Source organism: Aethina tumida, chromosome 1 (assembly GCF_024364675.1).
Source record: "Aethina tumida isolate Nest 87 chromosome 1, icAetTumi1.1, whole genome shotgun sequence".
NCBI lineage: Eukaryota > Metazoa > Arthropoda > Insecta > Coleoptera > Nitidulidae > Aethina > Aethina tumida.
Window position 1 is genome coordinate 51922804 of NC_065435.1, and position 21962 is coordinate 51944765.

Genomic DNA, 21962 nt, shown 5'->3' on the forward strand with positions numbered 1-21962 from the left:
TTATTTTTTTAATTTATTTAAATTTATTATATTGTACTTTTTAATCTAAATAAAACATATATTTTAATTTTTCTTAATTTAATTAAAGTATTTTATAATTTTCTTATTTTAAATTAAATATTTTAATTTTTTAAAATTCCAATTTAATTTAATATACTAAATTAAATATTTTAATTCATTTAAATTTAATAATAGTTTTAAATTGAATATTTTATTTCATTTATTATTTATGTTAAAATTAAATAATTTATTTTTTTTCTTTTAATTTAATTTAAATGTTACTCTTTTTTTAATTTATTTAAATTTAAATTAAATATTTTAATTTTCTCATTTTTAAATTAAACATTTTTTTTTTAATTTATATTTGATAATTTATATTTTTAATTCTAAATTGAATATTTTATTGTATTTTGGTTAAATTAAATATTTTATTTTAAATTAAAATAAATAAATAAAATTATTAAATAAATTTTAACTTTTTTAATTTAATAATATGTTTAATTATTCTTTTTAAATTTAATTATTTTTTTATTTAAATTAAATGTTTAAATAATTTTATTCATTTTAAAGTGAATATTTTATTATTTTTTAATTTGAATTAAATATTTATTGTATGCAAAAATATGAAAAGCTTAATAGTTTTAAAAAAATATTCTGTAACGTAGAAAATAAGGTGATAAAATATGGGAACCCCCCTGAATCTATGCTACTGTATCATTATGGTAAAAATTTATTACAATGAATAGTAGGTATGTATGTATTTTATTAACCAAATTTAAACATTGAATTGAATTTTATATTTAAGGGGCTGTATTTTCTTCAGTAAGAAATTTAGAAAAAAATGCATTTAATAGTGGTTGCGTGTTTAATTGTGTTATCTGAAAATAGAGCGTGGTTGGTTCGTTTATGATGGGTATACCCTCGTAACTTTCTTATTTGTGACTCGGTTTTGATGAGTTGTAGGTCAAGAATAAAGTCAAATTTTAATGCAAGTTGACTAGGGTATTTTATACGGATAAAACGTTTATAAACTTCATAAAAATATCTTATCAATCATCATTCTTATCAATTAGTGACTTAACACATTAGTTCTCACAAACAATTAAATTATTAGTATCAACAAGACCACAAATTCAATTTTGTCTGTGTCGTTAATTTACACTATTTACCACTCAATTATACACTCTTAAAGAGATTTTAATAGGAACATTCTCAGATATTTTTGACACTTTATTATACAGTTTAGATGAATTAGAAGGATGTTATTTTCAATTTAACCAAAAACAAGTTTTTCATTGAATTCAAAAACCTTCAAAATTAGTACATACCAATTTTCATAAAAAAATAGTTGATAATATTTGAACTAGAGTTGACAACCTAACTATTCTTCTAAATTTATTTTTTCTGTGTAACCAATACGTGGAATAGAGTAACAAAATTACCTGAGAATATCAATTAGTGATTTAACATATCAGTTTTCTTCACAAACAGCTTAATTTTTAAAACCAACAAGACCATAAATCCAATTTTATCTGATATGTTAATTTACTATTAATACCACTCATTTATACACTCTTAAAGAGATTTTAACAGGAATATTCTTAGATATTTTTGACACGTTATTCTATAGTTTAGTTGAATTAGAAGGATGTTATTTTAATTTAAACAAAAACAAGTTTTACATTGAATTCAACAACCTTGAAAATTGGTACATACCAATTTTCATAAAGAAATATTTGATAATATTTCAATCAGAGTTGAAAATCTCATTATTCTTCTAAATTTATTTTTCTGTGTAACCAATACGTGGAATAAAGTAACAAAATTACCTGAGAATATAAATTAGTGATTTAACATATCAGTTTTCCTCACAATCAGTATAATTTTTATAATCAACAAAACTACAAATCCAATTTTGTCTGATAAGTTAAATTACTAATGATACCATTCATTTCTACACTTTTGATGATATTTTATTAGGAACATTCTCAGATATTTTTGACAAGTTATTCTATAGTTTAGTTGAATTAGAAGGATGTTATTTTCAATTTAAACAAAAACAAGTTTTTTATTGGATCCAACAATCTTGAAAATTAGTACACACCAATTTTCATAAAGAAATATTTGATATTATTTGAATCGGAGTTGAAAATCTCATTATTCTTCTAAATTTATTTTATCTGTGTAACCAATGCATGGAAAAAGGTATCAAAATTAACTGAGAATATCAATTAGTGATTTAACATATCAGTTTTCTTCACAAACAGCTTAATTTTTAAAACCAACAAGACCACAAATCCAATTTTATCTGATATGTTAATTTACTATTAATACCACTCATTTATACACTCTTAAAGAGATTTTAACAGAAACATTCTCAGATATTTTTGACACGTTATTCTATGGTTTAGTTGAATTAGAAGAATGTTATTTTCAATTAAAACAAAAACAAGTTTTACATTGAATTCATCAACCTTGAAAATTGGTACATACCAATTTTCATAAAGAAATATTTGATAATATTTCAATCAGAGTTGAAAATCTCATTATTCTTCTAAATTTATTTTTCTGTGTAACCAATACGTGGAATAAAGTAACAAAATTACCTGAGAATATAAATTAGTGATTTAACATATCAGTTTTCCTCACAATCAGTATAATTTTTATAACCAACAAAACTACAAATCCAATTTTGTCTGATAAGTTAAATTACTAATGATACCATTCATTTCTACACTTTTGATGATATTTTATTAGGAACATTCTCAGACATTTTTGACAATTTATTCTATAGTTTAGTTGAATTAGAAGGATGTTATTTTCAATTTAAGCAAAAACAAGTTTTTTATTGGATTCAACAATCTTTAAAATTGGTACACACCAATTTTCATAAAGAAATATTTGATATTATTTGAATCGGAGTTGAAAATCTCATTATTCTTCTAAATTTATTTTATCTGTGTAACCAATACGTGGAATAAAGTAACAAAATTACCTGAGAATATAAATTAGTGATTTAACATATCAGTTTTCCTCACAATCAGTATAATTTTTATAATCAACAAAACTACAAATCCAATTTTGTCTGATAAGTTAAATTACTAATGATACCATTCATTTCTACACTTTTGATGATATTTTATTAGGAACATTCTCAGACATTTTTGACAATTTATTCTATAGTTTAGTTGAATTAGAAGGATGTTATTTTCAATTTAAACAGAAACAAGTTTTTTATTGGATTCAACAATCTTTAAAATTGGTACACACCAATTTTCATAAAGAAATATTTGATATTATTTGAATCGGAGTTGAAAATCTCATTATTCTTCTAAATTTATTTTATCTGTGTAACCAATACGTGGAATAAAGTAACAAAATTACCTGAGAATATAAATTAGTGATTTAACATATCAGTTTTCCTCACAATCAGTATAATTTTTATAATCAACAAAACTACAAATCCAATATTGTCTGATAAGTTAAATTACTAATGATACCATTCATTTCTACACTTTTGATGATATTTTATTAGGAACATTCTCAGATATTTTTGACAAGTTATTCTATAGTTTAGTTGAATTAGAAGGATGTTATTTTCAATTTAAACAAAAACAAGTTTTTTATTGGATCCAACAATCTTGAAAATTAGTACACACCAATTTTCATAAAGAAATATTTGATATTATTTGAATCGGAGTTGAAAATCTCATTATTCTTCTAAATTTATTTTATCTGTGTAACCAATGCATGGAAAAAGGTATCAAAATTAACTGAGAATATCAATTAGTGATTTAACATATCAGTTTTCTTCACAAACAGCTTAATTTTTAAAACCAACAAGACCACAAATCCAATTTTATCTGATATGTTAATTTACTATTAATACCACTCATTTATACACTCTTAAAGAGAATTTAACAGGAACATTCTCAGATATTTTTGACACGTTATTCTATGGTTTAGTTGAATTAGAAGAATGTTATTTTCAATTTAAACAAAAACAAGTTTTACATTGAATTCATCAACCTTGAAAATTGGTACATACCAATTTTCATAAAGAAATATTTGATAATATTTCAATCAGAGTTGAAAATCTCATTATTCTTCTAAATTTATTTTTCTGTGTAACCAATACGTGGAATAAAGTAACAAAATTACTTGAGAATATAAATTAGTGATTTAACATATCAGTTTTCCTCACAATCAGTATAATTTTTATAACCAACAAAACCACAAATCCAATTATGTCTGATAAGTTAAATTACTAATGATACCATTCATTTCTACACTTTTGATGATATTTTAATAGGAACATTCTCAGACATTTTTGACAATTTATTCTATGGTTTAGTTGAATTAGAAGGATGTTATTTTCAATTTAAACAGAAACAAGTTTTTTATTGGATTCAACAATCTTTAAAATTGGTACACACCAATTTTCATAAAGAAATATTTGATATTATTTGAATCGGAGTTGAAAATCTCATTATTCTTCTAAATTTATTTTATCTGTGTAACCAATACGTGGAATAAAGTAACAAAATTACCTGAGAATATCAATTAGTGATTTAACATATCAATTTTCTTCACAAACAGCTTAATTTTTAAAACCAACAAGACCACAAATCCAATTTTATCTGATATGTTAATTTACTATTAATACCACTCATTTATACACTCTTAAAGAGATTTTAACAGGAACATTCTCAGATATTTTTGACAAGTTATTCTATAGTTTAGTTGAATTAGAAGGATGTTATTTTCAATTTAAACAAAAACAAGTTTTTTATTGGATCCAACAATCTTGAAAATTAGTACACACCAATTTTCATAAAGAAATATTTGATATTATTTGAATCGGAGTTGAAAATCTCATTATTCTTCTAAATTTATTTTATCTGTGTAACCAATGCATGGAAAAAGGTATCAAAATTAACTGAGAATATCAATTAGTGATTTAACATATCAGTTTTCTTCACAGACAGCTTAATTTTTAAAACCAACAAGACCACAAATCCAATTTTATCTGATATGTTAATTTACTATTAATACCACTCATTTATACACTCTTAAAGAGAATTTAACAGGAACATTCTCAGATATTTTTGACACGTTATTCTATGGTTTAGTTGAATTAGAAGAATGTTATTTTCAATTTAAACAAAAACAAGTTTTACATTGAATTCATCAACCTTGAAAATTGGTACATACCAATTTTCATAAAGAAATATTTGATAATATTTCAATCAGAGTTGAAAATCTCATTATTCTTCTAAATTTATTTTTCTGTGTAACCAATACGTGGAATAAAGTAACAAAATTACTTGAGAATATAAATTAGTGATTTAACATATCAGTTTTCCTCACAATCAGTATAATTTTTATAACCAACAAAACCACAAATCCAATTATGTCTGATAAGTTAAATTACTAATGATACCATTCATTTCTACACTTTTGATGATATTTTAATAGGAACATTCTCAGATATTTTTGACAATTTATTCTATGGTTTAGTTGAATTAGAAGGATGTTATTTTCAATTTAAGCAAAAACAAGTTTTCTATTGTATTCAACAATCTTTAAAATTGGTACACACCAATTTTCATAAAGAAATATTTGATATTATTTGAATCGGAGTTGAAAATCTCATTATTCTTCTAAATTTATTTTATCTGTGTAACCAATGCATGGAAAAAGGTATCAAAATTAACTGAGAATATCAATTAGTGATTTAACATATCAATTTTCTTCACAAACAGCTTAATTTTTAAAACCAACAAGACCACAAATCCAATTTTATCTGATATGTTAATTTACTATTAATACCACTCATTTATACACTCTTAAAGAGATTTTAACAGGAACATTCTCAGATATTTTTAACACGTTATTCTATGGTTTAGTTGAATTAGAAGAATGTTATTTTCAATTTAAACAAAAATAAGTTTTACATTGAATTCAACAACCTTGAAAATTGGTACATACCAATTTTCATAAAGAAATATTTGATAATATTTCAATCAGAGTTGAAAATCTCATTATCCTTCTAAATTTATTTTTCTGTGTAACCAATACGTGGAATAAAGTAACAAAATTACCTGAGAATATAAATTAGTGATTTAACATATCAGTTTTCCTCACAATCAGTATAATTTTTATAACCAACAAAACTACAAATCCAATTTTGTCTGATAAGTTAAATTACTAATGATACCATTCATTTCTACACTTTTGATGATATTTTATTAGGAACATTCTCAGATATTTTTGACAATTTATTCTATAGTTTAGTTGAATTAGAAGGATGTTATTTTGAATTTAAACAAAAACAAGTTTTTTATTGGATTCAACAATCTTTAAAATTGGTACACACCAATTTTCATAAAGAAATATTTGATATTATTTGAATCGGAGTTGAAAATCTCATTATTCTTCTAAATTTATTTTATCTGTGTAACCAATACGTGGAATAAAGTAACAAAATTACCTGAGAATATCAATTAGTGATTTAACATATCAATTTTCTTCACAAACAGCTTAAATTTTAAAACCAACAAGACCACAAATCCAATTTTATCTGATATGTTAATTTACTATTAATACCACTCATTTATACACTCTTAAAGAGATTTTAACAGGAACATTCTCAGATATTTTTGACAAGTTATTCTATAGTTTAGTTGAATTAGAAGGATGTTATTTTCAATTTAAGCAAAAACAAGTTTTCTATTGTATTCAACAATCTTTAAAATTGGTACACACCAATTTTCATAAAGAAATATTTGATATTATTTGAATCGGAGTTGAAAATCTCATTATTCTTCTAAATTTATTTTATCTGTGTAACCAATGCATGGAAAAAGGTATCAAAATTAACTGAGAATATCAATTAGTGATTTAACATATCAATTTTCTTCACAAACAGCTTAATTTTTAAAACCAACAAGACCACAAATCCAATTTTATCTGATATGTTAATTTACTATTAATACCACTCATTTATACACTCTTAAAGAGATTTTAACAGGAACATTCTCAGATATTTTTAACACGTTATTCTATGGTTTAGTTGAATTAGAAGAATGTTATTTTCAATTTAAACAAAAATAAGTTTTACATTGAATTCAACAACCTTGAAAATTGGTACATACCAATTTTCATAAAGAAATATTTGATAATATTTCAATCAGAGTTGAAAATCTCATTATCCTTCTAAATTTATTTTTCTGTGTAACCAATACGTGGAATAAAGTAACAAAATTACCTGAGAATATAAATTAGTGATTTAACATATCAGTTTTCCTCACAATCAGTATAATTTTTATAACCAACAAAACTACAAATCCAATTTTGTCTGATAAGTTAAATTACTAATGATACCATTCATTTCTACACTTTTGATGATATTTTATTAGGAACATTCTCAGATATTTTTGACAATTTATTCTATAGTTTAGTTGAATTAGAAGGATGTTATTTTGAATTTAAACAAAAACAAGTTTTTTATTGAATTCAACAACCTTGAAAATTGGTACATACCAATTTTCATAAAGAAATATTTGATAATATTTCAATCAGAGTTGAAAATCTCATTATCCTTCTAAATTTATTTTTCTGTGTAACCAATACGTGGAATAAAGTAACAAAATTACCTGAGGATATAAATTAGTGATTTAACATATCAGTTTTCCTCACAATCAGTATAATTTTTATAACCAACAAGACCACAAATCCAATTTTATCTGATATTTTAATTTACTAATAAAACTATTCAGTTCTAAATTTTTAATGATATTTTAACAGAAACATTCTTAGATATTTCTGAAATGTATTCTAAAGTTTAGTTGAATTAGAAGGGTGTTTCGATTTAAACAAAAACAAGTTTTTTATTGTATTCAACAAGCTTCAAAATTGGTACATACCGATTTCTATAAAGAAATATTGGTTATTATTTAGACTAGAGGACTAGAGTTAAAAATCTGATTATTCTTATGATTTTATTTCTTCAGTTACAGATAGATGAAGCAAAGTGTCAAAATTACTTAAGAATATCAATTAATCACTTTACACATATTAGTTCTCCTCACAGACAGTTAAATTATTAGTACCAACGAGACCACAAGCCTCAGATATTGTTGACACTTTATTTTATATTTCATCTGAATTAGAAAAATGTAATGTAACAAGTTGTTCATTAATTTTAAAAAACTTTCAGAATTGGTACATATTAATTCTCATAAAGAAATATTGCTGCTACATGGATTAGAGTTGAAATCGCATTATTTAATGAAAATATTTCAACCGAATAAAGTGTCAAAGATATCTGAGAATATCAATTAGTGACTTAATTCACTAATTCTCTACATAAACAATTTAATTCATAGTACAAACAAAACGACAAATGCAATTTTGTATTGTTGACTATAATTATTAATGGTCAGTATTTCTAAATCTCAGATATTTGTGATACTTGTTTCCATGGTTTAGTTGAATTAAAATAATATAATTATAAACTGAAACAAAAATTAGTCTTCCTTAAAAATTGATACATACTAGATTTCATAAAGAACTATTATATATACTAGAATCGAAATACCTTAAGAATATCAATTAGTGACATTTGTTCTCACAAACAATTTAATTCTTAGTGCCAACAAAATCTCAAGTCCAATTTTATAGTATAAACACTAATGAGACCTCATTTGTACACTATTAAAACGTTTAACAAGCATTAATATGAAAAGTAATACGTTAAGTGATAGTGATATTCTCACTTACAACCCTACATATATTTTGACAATTTATTCTACGGTTCAATTGAACAAAAGAAATAAATACAAGAGAAGATGCAATTTATAACTTAAAGTATTATCTTGTATCTTTCAAACTATTATTCATTACAAACGAGTCATAAATAAAAATGTTACGGGGGTGTTCCAGTCTAAGATGAGTCACACTATATTCGGTAAAACCAAAATAATGCTATGTTGTGACATTTAATAAATATAAATAAAACAATATGCATCAAATAAATTTATTAATTATAATTTTAATAGGAATACTAATGATGAAACAATATGGCCTGTTTATTGTAAAATAAATAACATATAGTCCTTTTCAATACTAATAAACTTCATATATTCATATTATCGATAATATCTGTTGCCTAAATTACGATCGCAGATGTAGCTCTCCGTTCTATCTCCTAGAAAAATACCACCCCATACCGCTATGCTTGGTATGCATTCTTCATGCCAGGAAAGATCCCGAGACGAAGCTAATCTCACTGCGCGATGGGCAGGTTGAAGGGGTAGGCGCCTTATGGGTCTCCTGTGACGGAGTCCTGCATCATTTAACTGATTTAAAACTGTTCTTGGGATTATATGACCTCCAGTAGCCAAAATCAGGTCTTGTCTGAGAAGTGTGCAACTTCTTATTGTGTCCTCTCGTTCTCCTCTGATTAATAATCTGTCTTCCCGGTCGAGATGTAAATTTTGTTCGACCTTCTCTAAGCCGATCTCGCTCATGTCCAGTCTCTAGAAATCGTTGATAGAGTCTACACACTACGATTGGTCAACATTAAATGCAGCGACCACATCAACTTGTCTTGAGCCAGTCTGAAGCATTCATACAGCATGATATTAAGAAGGCAGTAGAATAGAGTTAAAATAAAACTGAATATTTAAATTTCGATTTAAACCCTTGATGCGTTTTTTCGACCTCCTTTTTTGTCAAAGGTTTTATAGTTTTCATTTTTACATTTTTATTCAGAAATAATTCCCGTTTAAAAATGTATGGTTACATTTATATTTTGGTCGAAATACTTGCTTAACTTTTTTCGATCAATTTAATTAAAAATATTTTTGTAATTTTTTAATTTTCAAAACATCAAAGTTTTGTGTTGTATTAAAATTAAAATCATTTTAACTTTCTTCAAACATCAAAAACGAATTTAATAATTAAAATTATTTAAGAGTAAATTTTTTCTTCTAAATTATGCAAAGAATATGAAGACCTTAATAGTATTAAAAGTTAATTAGTGACGACGAAAGTAGGGCGAGAAAAAGAGGGGAACTCCCCTGAATTTACGCTACTATATCATCATAGTAAATGTTTATGAAATTGGAAGATAATACATACTAATTTTAAACAACATTGAACGGAAGGTTACGGAAATATGAGAAAATACATGTTCTGAAATTAATGTTTGTGGAGCTACATTTACTTAATTAAATTTTATTTACATTTTCTTTTTTCTTGGGCATGGAGTGTGGAGCCAGATGAAAGGGAAGGTGGTGGTCCAACACTTTTACAGTCAACGACAGAATAATTACATCAAATGAACTGATCGCAAAAAGTTAAGTATATTGCCTTATTTTAGAACTAAATGACTATTTATTAAAAATTAAAATTGTAGTAGTAGAAAAGTAATAAAAGAAATAAATATTAATAAATAATAAACTAAATCAAATGCAACTTAAAATTTATTTTACAAAATAAATAAGAAATTTTGTTCCCACATATAAAGTGAAAAATACACCATTTGTATTTTTATTTTTCATTTATATTTAGCAATGAGTAATCGTGTTTTATTTGATTGAAGTAAAGTTATCTTAACTGCTTCTTGTCTCCAAATATCAATTCTAAATAGTTCTAAATCTTGAAATGTTTAACATGAAAATATTATAAGATATTGTGCTACTTTTGTTTATTGCAGACAAAAAGTACATATTTTGATAGTAATAAATAATATAAATATATTGTATTATTCATATTTCAAAGTAATTTGAAAATAGTTATTTTTAAGTAGATATAGAGAAAAAAAACTAATTTTCTATTACTGCTAAGATGCTTCTTTGCTCCAGAAATCACTTCTAAAGGTTAAATTTAAAATGTTATACCACAGTTTTTTATTTTTTTTTTTATATATAACTGCATACTACTAATATAAATAATACAATATATTTAAATTTTATTATTTTCATATTTCAATATAACTTGAAAATATCAATTTTTATTAGATATAGAAACTTTATTTTCTACTAATACAAGAATGCTTCTTTCTTCCAGAAATCAGTTCTAAAAGGTTAAATTTTTAAATGTTTCATATGAAATATTGTGCTAATTTTGTTTCTTGTAAGTTTGAAATACATAATTTAATAATAATAAATTTAAAGAAAATGTTACATGTTAAATCACAGTTTCTTAGATTTTTTGTATAACTAATATGATTAATACAATATATTTAATTATAATATTTATTTTTATGTAGATATACAGAAAAAATTAAATATGATTTTCTAATTTATCAGCCAAAATAAATAGAAAATTAATTTTTAAACAGTATTTCCCCCTGTGTATAATTTGATAAATTTTTTTAATAAATACGAGTCTTATAGTATATCACATGTTCTCATAATTTATTTTGTATAACAAATGTGTTTTATTTGATTTAGATTTTTCTGAAATTGTTATCTGTTAACAAAAAATGTTTATTTTGATTTAAAATAAAGTTATCATGAATTGTATTACTTATTGTCTCCTCTATCAACTTTTCACTCTGGAAAGCAGTTTTAATGGTAAGTATTATTCAACTTTCGAAGTTGTCTATAATTATCCATATTATTTGAAAGATATATTGAAAACTGAGTTGAATTTTGCAGCGCCGAGCGTGTCAGATGTCCAGGCCGCCATCGAGTACATATTCGCGCTGGTGTACGAGACTCGTACTACGAGTTCCGTAAGAAGCGAACACGCGAAGAACTGGAGGACCTGGCGCAGAAACAACGCGTCCAACACACCGATGACGACCTACTCGATCCGTACGTGTAGGTTCGATATTTGATATCAAGTCTCACGGTGATAGTTCCTATTCAGTCTAGTAATTCGATGAATCGCTGCGATAGTTTGATTCATGATTTTTAAAGTGCAATAAGGCTTCCCCAAAAATAAAACGAAGGCAAATGTTTGGTGTAATTTGTTTGAAGTCCCAGCAAATATTTGCTTGCCTAGAGTGGCTTGAGCAAAATTAATTGTCCCCTTCTTTTGCCGGGTAAATCTCTTGCAACTCTAGACAAGACTGGTTTTGTGCTGAGTGTTATGAAGATGTTTGTACACTGATGGTAGAAGACGTCTGCACATCAACATTCGTCAATCTTAGGAAATAATTTTCGAGAGATGATCTGTTTGCTACAATTGTGACTGATCATAACGTCATTTCGATTTTGTTAACCCACTCACCATATTGTAATATGTCTGGTTGACGTTGAGGTTTTATTGTTTTTATTTTTACGTTTTTATTCACAAATAATCCACGTATACAGGATGTTTAAAAATGTATGCTAATATGCTTAACTTTTTTCAGTTATTTTAATTAAAAATGTTTTTTCATTTTTTAATTTTCAAAACATCAAAATTTAAATACCTCAAAAACGAATTTAATAATCAAAATTATTTAAGAGTAAATTTTTCTTGTGCAAATAATATGAAATGCCTCCCCCCCAATTTTTATCACCTACAGTAGTAGGTTTAAAGTGTGGAACCAGATGAAAGGAAGGGTGGTGAGCCAATGTTCTGCCAGTCAATCACAGAATAATTATATCATATATCATGAAATATTATTTCAGAACTAAATAAGTATTTATTAAAAATTAAAGTTGTAATAAATAAATATCAATAAGAAATTAAACCAAAAGCAACTTTATTTTACAAAATAAATAAAATTTTTTATTCCCATATATAAAATGAAAAAAATACCACTTTTGTTAATATCGAGAAATTAGTCATAATCAATCAAAAAGTCCAATTTTGACTTGCTTAGAATCACATTCGCTAGACCATAGAACAGTAGGCGAGAGTAGTTTTTAGTGACTTTAGTAATGTGCAGCCTTTTTTGAAATTTTGTTGTTGAAAGTATTTTTATTTGGTCCGACAAATTTCTGTAATGTAAGGTTTTTCGGGGTTATAGGCCAAGTACCCATTCCTTGTCTATTAGTTCTAATCCAAGATCCGAAATATCTCTGCTGATGTTTTTACTATGAAGAGAACAGAATATATTGTGTATATGTACTTACTTCTATGTTAACTCTGAATACAGCAACAAGCAACATTAAGGATTTGTTAAATAAATATAAATTTAATAAATATAAATATTCGTTGTATTTGTAGATATTTTATTTCATTTGAACATTGTAATAATTAATGATTATAATTAATTTTACATGTTGATGAAGTACAGTAAAAATCACGTGGTTCTAAATGATAAATTTTAAATTAAAAAGTGATAATTTATAAAAACATATAATTAATTTTAACAATACGAGAATTTAAAAATTTCTTTTTTCCCTAATTATTTAATAGACGTTTATTATAATAAGTTAAATAATTTAAATTTAATTAAAAATTTACCACTGATAATTACATGTAAATATTTCAATTAACAAACATTATTGTAAATAAATTAATTTTTTCTTTTTACTATCGACTATTCCAATTATTCCAAATTTTCATAAAATCGTATATTTTTATAGTTAGAGGACTGTTTTTTTTTTCAGAATAAACGGAGTAATGAAAATATATAAAGATAGTACTCAAATATTCGTTTAATTAATAAAAAAAGTTACCGAGGCACTTTCATCTTAAACAGACCTATAAACAAATTTTCACTATAAAATGTGACAATAACAAAAAAGTATTTGTATTTAATATTTAATATATCATAAATTTTACTATATTAAATTATTCATTTAATTTATTTCATTTATTTTTGTTATGATAATGGTAATATAATTTAAAATTATTAATAATTTCATTGTAATAATTTTATTTTTAAAATATTTTATACGCTTATTAAACTATAAATTTCACAATGTTAATTTTTCATAATGTGTGTGTATTAAATAATTGGAGAAAGAAGAAATTTTTAAATTCTCGTATTGTTAAAATTAATTATATGTTTTTAGGCATTATCATAATATTTTTAAACATTAAAATTTTTGTGGTTTCACTTTTTATAATTATTTAAACTCGATCTCAAATATGTTTAATTTAAAATTTATAAATTAGAACCACGTGATTTTTACTGCACTTCATCAACATGTAAAATTAATTATAATCATTAATTATTACAATGTTTAAACGATTATTATAATACAATCTGTAAGATTTGTTAATAAATAAATCAGAAATTTGAGTGGAAAATTGCATTTCAGCTGAATACATTCGCTATGTGCTTGTAATTACATAAACCCGTATGTTGACCAATCGCAAGCATGAGGTGACACTCCCACCACCCCCGCGGAGTCCAGTGTGGCCATTCAGCAAACCAACTTGCTGTGAACTTGTTATTTTCGTTAGACACGTTCGGTACCTTTGGAATCGACACAGTTCGGTTTCAGAATGGGAACGCATATATCAAGCGCGAGTAAACGAGTGTTCTTATAGCATTACATAAACTTGGAAATATGAAAGTCGGTGCAAATTCCCAACATTGTTGTTTGATATATAATTTGAAATTAATATATAAATATATAAATCGCGAAATTCATAGTCGTTGATATTTTTGTTATTAAAATTAAATTTATAATGCAACATTTCTATTAATCAGACCTATTTTCAAATTCTAAATGTTTTAAGAAACTAATATCCAATAATTCTATAAAGAAGAAATGTTTAACCTTTACCAGAAATTTTATTAATCGGAACTAAATTATTATTATTATTTTTATTATTATTATCATTGAACTATTTTATTAATAAATTAAATAAAAATTCTGGAAATTTTCACTTATTTATCATGTATTCCATTTTTATTGTAATAAAAGTAAATTTATAAAATATTTCTTTATTAAAATAATCAAATAATTTTATTTAGGTATATTATTTGATTAAAATTAACTTAATGTTTTCGTTTAATATCTAATTTAAACACATTTGTGTTTAATCAATATAATTTTTAACATTTGAAATCAGTTCAATTAAATAAACTTTTAATAATTCCGTAAATAATTTGATTTTTGTTGACCTGAACTAAATTGTTATTATTCATAATGAACTAGTCGTGCTGTGGAATTAATAGAGTCTATACGAATTTATTCTATAAAGTACTAACGTTTAACATATACCAGCAATTTTATAATTGAATATTATTTTCCACACTTTACATATAAAATAAATGTTTATTCTTATTTTATTGTCTAACCAAAATGCGTAATTGATATCTACAATAATGTTCCTACAATTATATTGTTAATTTTAACATTTTTTTATTCTGTAACTATATAATTATTTTAAGTATTTTAGATTAAATATATTATGTATTTGAAATATGCATATGCATGCACTACATTTGTTTTAAATAATAATTTAAAATTTAATATATTTTTACATTTAATTTAACCATAACCACCATATTTATTGTTATGTATTATATTATTATCATTGTTTATTTTAATTTTAATTTCATTATAATGAAACAAAAATGTTCAAACCAGTACTAAAAACTGCATGCGGATCCACGGCAGTCGCATTTCGATTCGGAAACCGATACGTGCCGAACGTAATGAACGAAAACGAGCACTCCAAAATCATCTTAGACTCGAAAAGGTAGGTTTGCTGCATAGAAAACCTTTGCTGGTTGCTGAATGGCCACACTGGTCACACCATAGAAAATCTCACCCAAGAAGTACCTCTTACTAAAAATGAGAAACAACATTGGACGATAAATTAATTTGTAGTGCTTAAATTATTCAATAGATGCCGCCTTTATAGTTTTCTGTATTTGAAATTTGACAAAATTAGCGGGAATAGTTTCAAATTCAAATTAATTGGTACATTATAGGGTGAATTGTGAGAAATAAAACAAGCTATGGAATGAAAACATTTTTATTACAAATTATTTATTGTACATTATAAAAAGTACATCAATCTTCTGTATACTACATATTATATATAACAAAAGTAAATAAATAAATACAAATACAACACAATAAATTTCTTCAACAACAATAACAAACAACATAAAGATAAATAATTCCAATTAGAATTCAAATTAGACAATGAACTTTCAAAAACATTAAAATTAAGATTTCTGGAAGTGGGAGGAATAGATTGACTAGTATTCAAATTAGACAATGAATTTTCAAAAACATTAAAATTAAAATCCCTGGAATTGGAAGGAATATGAAAATGAAAAAGTGATGGTGGCAAAGGAACTGTTTTAGGTTTAGGAATTTTTCTTGTTATAGAAAAATCTGATGGAGAGAAATGGTCACACCTGATGGATACTTATGTATGCAGTACACATACCACGTATATTTATTCAGAACTTGTAGATAAACGATAATGTAAGCCGTTAACGTGTTAAACTTATTTATATTATAACTCTTGATAACAGAATTCTATCAGTTATTATTAGTGTATTTAATCCATAACAGATGTCTAATAATAATAGGTAAATATTTAAAAGCTTTTTACTTTATTTTAATATTTACATGTTTTTGATAACAAGTTTGTTTAATCCACATAATTAAATCTGTTCCACTCAAAGCCCACTAATGACATGATCTTGTACTAAAATTGCGTGACTTATTATCGTTGATAACCTCACTAACAACATGTTGCGCAACATAATTCTTTAAATTAAAGTTAAAGGTCAACATGGTGCTCTGTGTAATCTGTTAATATGTACAGTTTTATTTAGAATGTGTGTATTACTGTAATATGACAGTAAACATAAAAATAATATTTTTCGCAAAAGCCAGGGAAATCGCCGGTAGGACGCACGATAATTTAGAAATCGATTGTAATATATCATACCAACTTCTTCTTAACATAATTGTTAAGAAATTTGGATTAGACAACATAAAGGACACCATAATATTAGCTCTCAATGAAGATTACTGCGATACAAATAAGACGTACACGTTGAAAACTGGCGACGAAATCGCAGTCATTCCTCCTTTAAGTGGCGGTTAAAAATTACAATTTAAAAATGAATTTCTTGAGCTTGTCCAAAGAAAAGCTCTCTGTAGAAAAAATTAGTGAAATGGTTACAGCAGCATCTTGTGGTGCAGTTTCCATATTTATTGGGACAACAAGGGATAACTTTGAGGACAAGAAAGTTGTTACACTGGAATATGAAGCCTATGAATCCATGGCATTAAAATCTTTAAATAAAATTTGTGACCAAATTAGAGAACAGTGGAAGGATGTGGAGAACATTGCTATTTATCACAGGTGATTAAATACTTCTAATACATTTGCTTTATTTTTTATATATTATAATTATGGTTGATTGTATGAATTAAAAATTATTTTTAGATTGGGTTTAGTGCCTGTGAAAGAAGCAAGTATTGTAATTGCAATTTCTTCACCTCATCGGTTTGATGCAATGAAAGCTACAGAATGGTGCATAAATAGTGTCAAAAAATTAGTACCTATTTGGAAAAAAGAAATCTATGAGGACACAAAAGGAGAATGGAAGGAGAATAAAGAATGTATGTGGTCTAATCATAATAGAGAACATTAAAATGTAAAATAAGGAATTTAGTGCAGCTGTGATTTTGATTGTTATTATGAAAGTGAATAGATTATATTCTACATTTGTTAAATTAAAACTTGTTTTTTTTTTTTTTTTTGTTAATCCTATTTTCCTTGTCCAATTGGATTAAGAAGGAATTTAATTACTCTTTTAAATTTAAATATATTAAATATATTTTACCTAGCTATGGGATACAGAACTGTATTGTATTATAGTATGAATCTATGAATGAATTTTGTTATGCTTTAAGTGTAAAAAAATTGGGTGTCATATCATTCGAATAAAGTATCATCCGAGTAAAGGCGAAGTGTACCCGTACGCGCCCGAAGTTCTCGTGTTCCCATTCAAAATTAACGCGCGAAAGGTAGAGCGCCCCGTTATTTAAGGTTTATATTTCGGGAGCCCGGTTGCTAGTAATTAAGTGTTGCCAACTATTAATCATGTGGATTCTAGTCAATAGTAGTTCTGAAATCATTCGTAATGCAACTTGACCTAAATTTAATAAACAAATATAAATAGAGATTAATTTTGACGGTATATATTTAAGGGATTGTAAGTACTACTTTGAACAAACTGTTTGACAATAGTTGTCAATGAATTATATGCGCAACTTAAAATGTTTTTAAGAGCGGCAGTTACTAGAAAAGGAATCGCACTTTGTGCGCTTCCGCCACAAAATCAAATAAACATTCAGTTCGTGCGCAAATTTTTTTGTATGGAACCGGACCGCATTTGAGATCTCATGTATATACGGTCGGCGTCAGATCTGCATCCTTCAAAGGCTATATTCGCTTGCGGCGAGTGTGTTATTGCAACAGATTCGCATCATTAAATTTGACAAATTAAGAATATTGCTTGTTCACGTTATGTATTTTGAATCGAATATTAATATCAAAAACTTTTTTATAGTTACAGTTCTTATTGTTTAATTCGTATAATAATTGTTGTCCTAATTCTAATATATTTATTCTAAAGGTATTTTACTCCATTATCATATTATATGTTGGTAATTAAGAATTATACACTATCATACGATAGTTTTTACCATATCGTATTCGTATTAAAAGTTAAATGTATAATTAAAATAAACAGATAAATTCAAAAATAATAATATATTAAACAAAATAAAATATTAATATTAAATGTGTTTTTGAACAAAATATATTGTAAAATACATATAAATAACAACTTAAATGTAACATAATACAAAATAATTCTATAAATAACAACTAAAATGAAACAATATATATAAATACAAAATTATAAAATATAATTGCTATTGTATTAAAAAGGAGGAATCTTACATTTTAGTGAGGTTGGATGTTGGATTCACTAAATAAAATGTTCCAATAAAAATAAACTATTTTGAATTAAAAAACTACAGTCTCATAAGCCATAGATGTTTTGAAAATATTTTGGAATAAGTAATGTTGATTTTTCATTGGTTTAGTAATATTTTTTTATATTCTTTATTTTATATTGTTTATTTTTGTTCATCAAGATACATGAAATATATTGTAAATTAATTAATGTAATAAATAATTCAAATAGTATATTTGATATATTGTTTAAAAGTTTAAATACCACCCAAAAATTCGTATAATACAGTAATATATATTAAAAATACAATAATGTATACAGTTTAAACTTTTTATTTATGTCATATAGTTTATTGTTAACCAATCACATTTTATCATATAAACAAATATAATAAATACGATACACAATAGTAGTTTTGATTAATCATTAGTACATAATCAAATATAAATAGAAATTAATCTCGATGTCACAGATGTATGTGTTAGGTTAGGTTAGGTTAGGTTAGGTTAGGTTAGGTTAGGTTAGGTTAGGTTAGGTTAGGTTAGGTTAGGTTAGGTTAGGTTAGGTTAGGTTAGGTTAGAATTTGTTGTACAAACATGGTAGAAAATGACCTAAGTTTGACCAGTATTGTTGTTATTAAAGAATATTATGACTTCAAAACTATGTCATGTCATAGATCAAACACTTATTAATGCACACCCAAAATGTGAAATAGATTGATTGCAAGGTTTTTGAGATTTGTGTTAGTAGTTATTAGTTGACATAGTTTTTTTATGTATATAAAATAAAATATTTATTACAATGCTAATTGTAATGGATTAATGGTACAATCCATAATATAAAGAATGTTTCTATCCATAATTAAAAAGGTTAAACTGCTCCGATTTTCCGTTAAAAACAAAGAACATAATCCAAAATGTTCCACATTTTTGGATAATTGTAAAACAGGTAACAAATATCAATTAACTTTTTAATTTAATATATCCTGAATATACGATAATAATAGTCATATATTTTAATTTTATATACGTTTTTTGTATCACATATATTTACAGGCCTGTGTGTAATTTTTAATATTATATTTTAATGTTCGAATTTAAAATGTGGACATAAATAATTGCATAGTTGCATAGTAAACAGAATATTAATTTTGATTAATTTGATAGATTTGAAAATTGATAATATGTGGATATAAATAAGATATAAACAAAATAATAGAGAAAAATTCACAATATTATATAATATAATTATATATTAATAATATAATTATATATATATAATATAATTATATATATATATATATATATATATATATATATATATATATATATATATATATATATATATATATAATAAATAAAATTATTCAAAGAAATTGTGACAAAAAATTACTTGGTTACGTTGTGTTGTTATTAACTAATTTGTTTCAAAATTTGAAAAATAAAACACTTGCTATTATAAAGACAAATTTATTTATAAAATATCACAGTTTGTAGATAATGTTTTAAAAGTATTCCAGTTCAATATCTCTTTATTAAAATTATTATTATTATTTAAAAAACTTCATAAACCGTGTCATCAATTTAACGAAGATTCTTCCTTTGTTGACATAAACAATACTTAATTTTTGTTATGTACTCGAAGATGACTATAAGTCCTGTAACAAATGTAAAATCATATACATTCAAATAATTTAATGAATGTAATTAGATTATAAAATTGTTTATCATATCTATTTTAGAAATTAATTTTAGGTTACCTAAATTAATAACCCTGCACCTACTCCAAAACAGATTTATATCTACTTCGCATATTACAAAATACCTACTCATTTCCACCAGAGTTACCAAGATAAATTTGTATATTCTACGGTTTGCTATACTGGAGACGCAGTTTTTAGTCGACAGCCCCGGTCCAAATCCCTCGAGCCGCTGAACGCCCGGAGGCATGGCGCGGTCGGCTTTCGGATGCCTTCGCATTTATTCGTTTGAAGTCGAGATTTAAGCGAACGATATGGACCCAAAAATTGTTGAATAAAACTAAATAAACAAAAAAAAACTAAATTTTTGTTAATTATTTTAATTTATTAACTCTCGAAGACATTGGACCTACCACGCGTAGCTCTAATGTTAATACTCGGAATAGGTGTCCGTGACGCGAACTATCAATTTGTTACCTTTGAAACTTGAACTGTCAGTTACGGCCTGACATTTGTCACAAAGTCCTTTTTGTTCATTATCATACCAAAATTTCAGTAAAATGGGTAACAGATCATCGCTTCTTTTGAGGCAAGAAGAAATTGCACAAATACAACAAGAAACAGGATGTAAGTAGGTCAGTGTAATTTTCCACAGAAATTTTATTCCTATTGTTTTAGTTACTTCGAACCAAATTGAACGTCTTTACTCAAGATTTACCGCCCTAGACAGGGGCGATTGTGGCACGTTAAGCCGAAATGATTTTCTAAGAATCCCAGAACTAGCCATTAATCCATTGGGAGAGAGAATTGTTAATTCATTTTTCCAAGGAGATGAATTTAGTGATAGGGTGAACTTTAGACAGTTTATGCAAGTTCTGGCACACTTCAGGCCTATTAAAAAGAATAAAGAAAACAAATTGAACTCCAGGGAAGATAAATTAAGATGTAAGTTTTTTATAATTAAATCTTGTATATTTAAATTACTTATTGTATTTGCAGTTGCATTTAAGATGTATGATTTGGACAATGATGATTTAATATCAAAGGATGAATTATTAGCCATTTTGCACATGATGGTTGGTACACATATTAGTGAAGAACAATTAACTAGCATAGCAGAAAGGACAATTTTGGAAGCTGATGAAGACGGTGATCAAATGATTTCATTCGAAGAATTTTGTAAAGCTCTACAAAGAACAGATGTTCAACAAAAAATGAGCATTCGCTTTTTAAATTAACTGTTTCATTCAAACATTGAAATATTCTAGCAAGTTTTCCACTGTGAATACCCACTAATAGGTTTAGATATTGTGATATTTTAGTTTTTTAAATTAAATTAAAATTATATGGCTGAGGTGAAATATAAATTAGATAGTAAATATGTATGTATTAAGTAAA

At 25.3% G+C, this 21962-nt stretch overlaps 3 protein-coding genes and 1 long non-coding RNA gene across 4 annotated transcripts; 3 read left to right on the forward strand and 1 right to left on the reverse strand.

Annotated features, from left to right (window-relative positions):
• The first annotated feature begins 16007 nt into the window (after positions 1-16007).
• Positions 16008-16980, forward strand: LOC109594783 (molybdopterin synthase sulfur carrier subunit). Its single transcript, XM_020010024.2, has one exon. The coding sequence runs from the start codon at positions 16726-16728 to the stop codon at positions 16978-16980; it is 255 nt and encodes an 84-aa protein (XP_019865583.1). The 5' UTR covers positions 16008-16725.
• Positions 16854-17634, forward strand: LOC109594771 (molybdopterin synthase catalytic subunit 1). Its single transcript, XM_020010014.2, has 2 exons — positions 16854-17241; positions 17326-17634. Exons 1-2 carry the CDS (start codon positions 16997-16999, stop codon positions 17531-17533), a joined length of 453 nt encoding a protein of 150 aa, XP_019865573.1. The 5' UTR covers positions 16854-16996; the 3' UTR covers positions 17534-17634.
• Positions 17635-20318: 2684 nt separating this feature from the next.
• On the reverse strand, positions 20319-20882 carry LOC126264388 (uncharacterized). The gene is made up of 2 exons (XR_007547101.1): positions 20694-20882; positions 20319-20522 (listed from the first exon to the last, which is right to left on the reverse strand). It is a non-coding gene; the product is annotated as an uncharacterized LOC126264388 (long non-coding RNA).
• A 148-nt stretch (positions 20883-21030) lies between these two features.
• On the forward strand, positions 21031-21962 carry LOC109594761 (calcineurin B homologous protein 1). The gene is made up of 3 exons (XM_020010005.2): positions 21031-21191; positions 21243-21509; positions 21564-21962. Exons 1-3 carry the CDS (start codon positions 21125-21127, stop codon positions 21800-21802), a joined length of 573 nt encoding a protein of 190 aa, XP_019865564.1. The 5' UTR covers positions 21031-21124; the 3' UTR covers positions 21803-21962.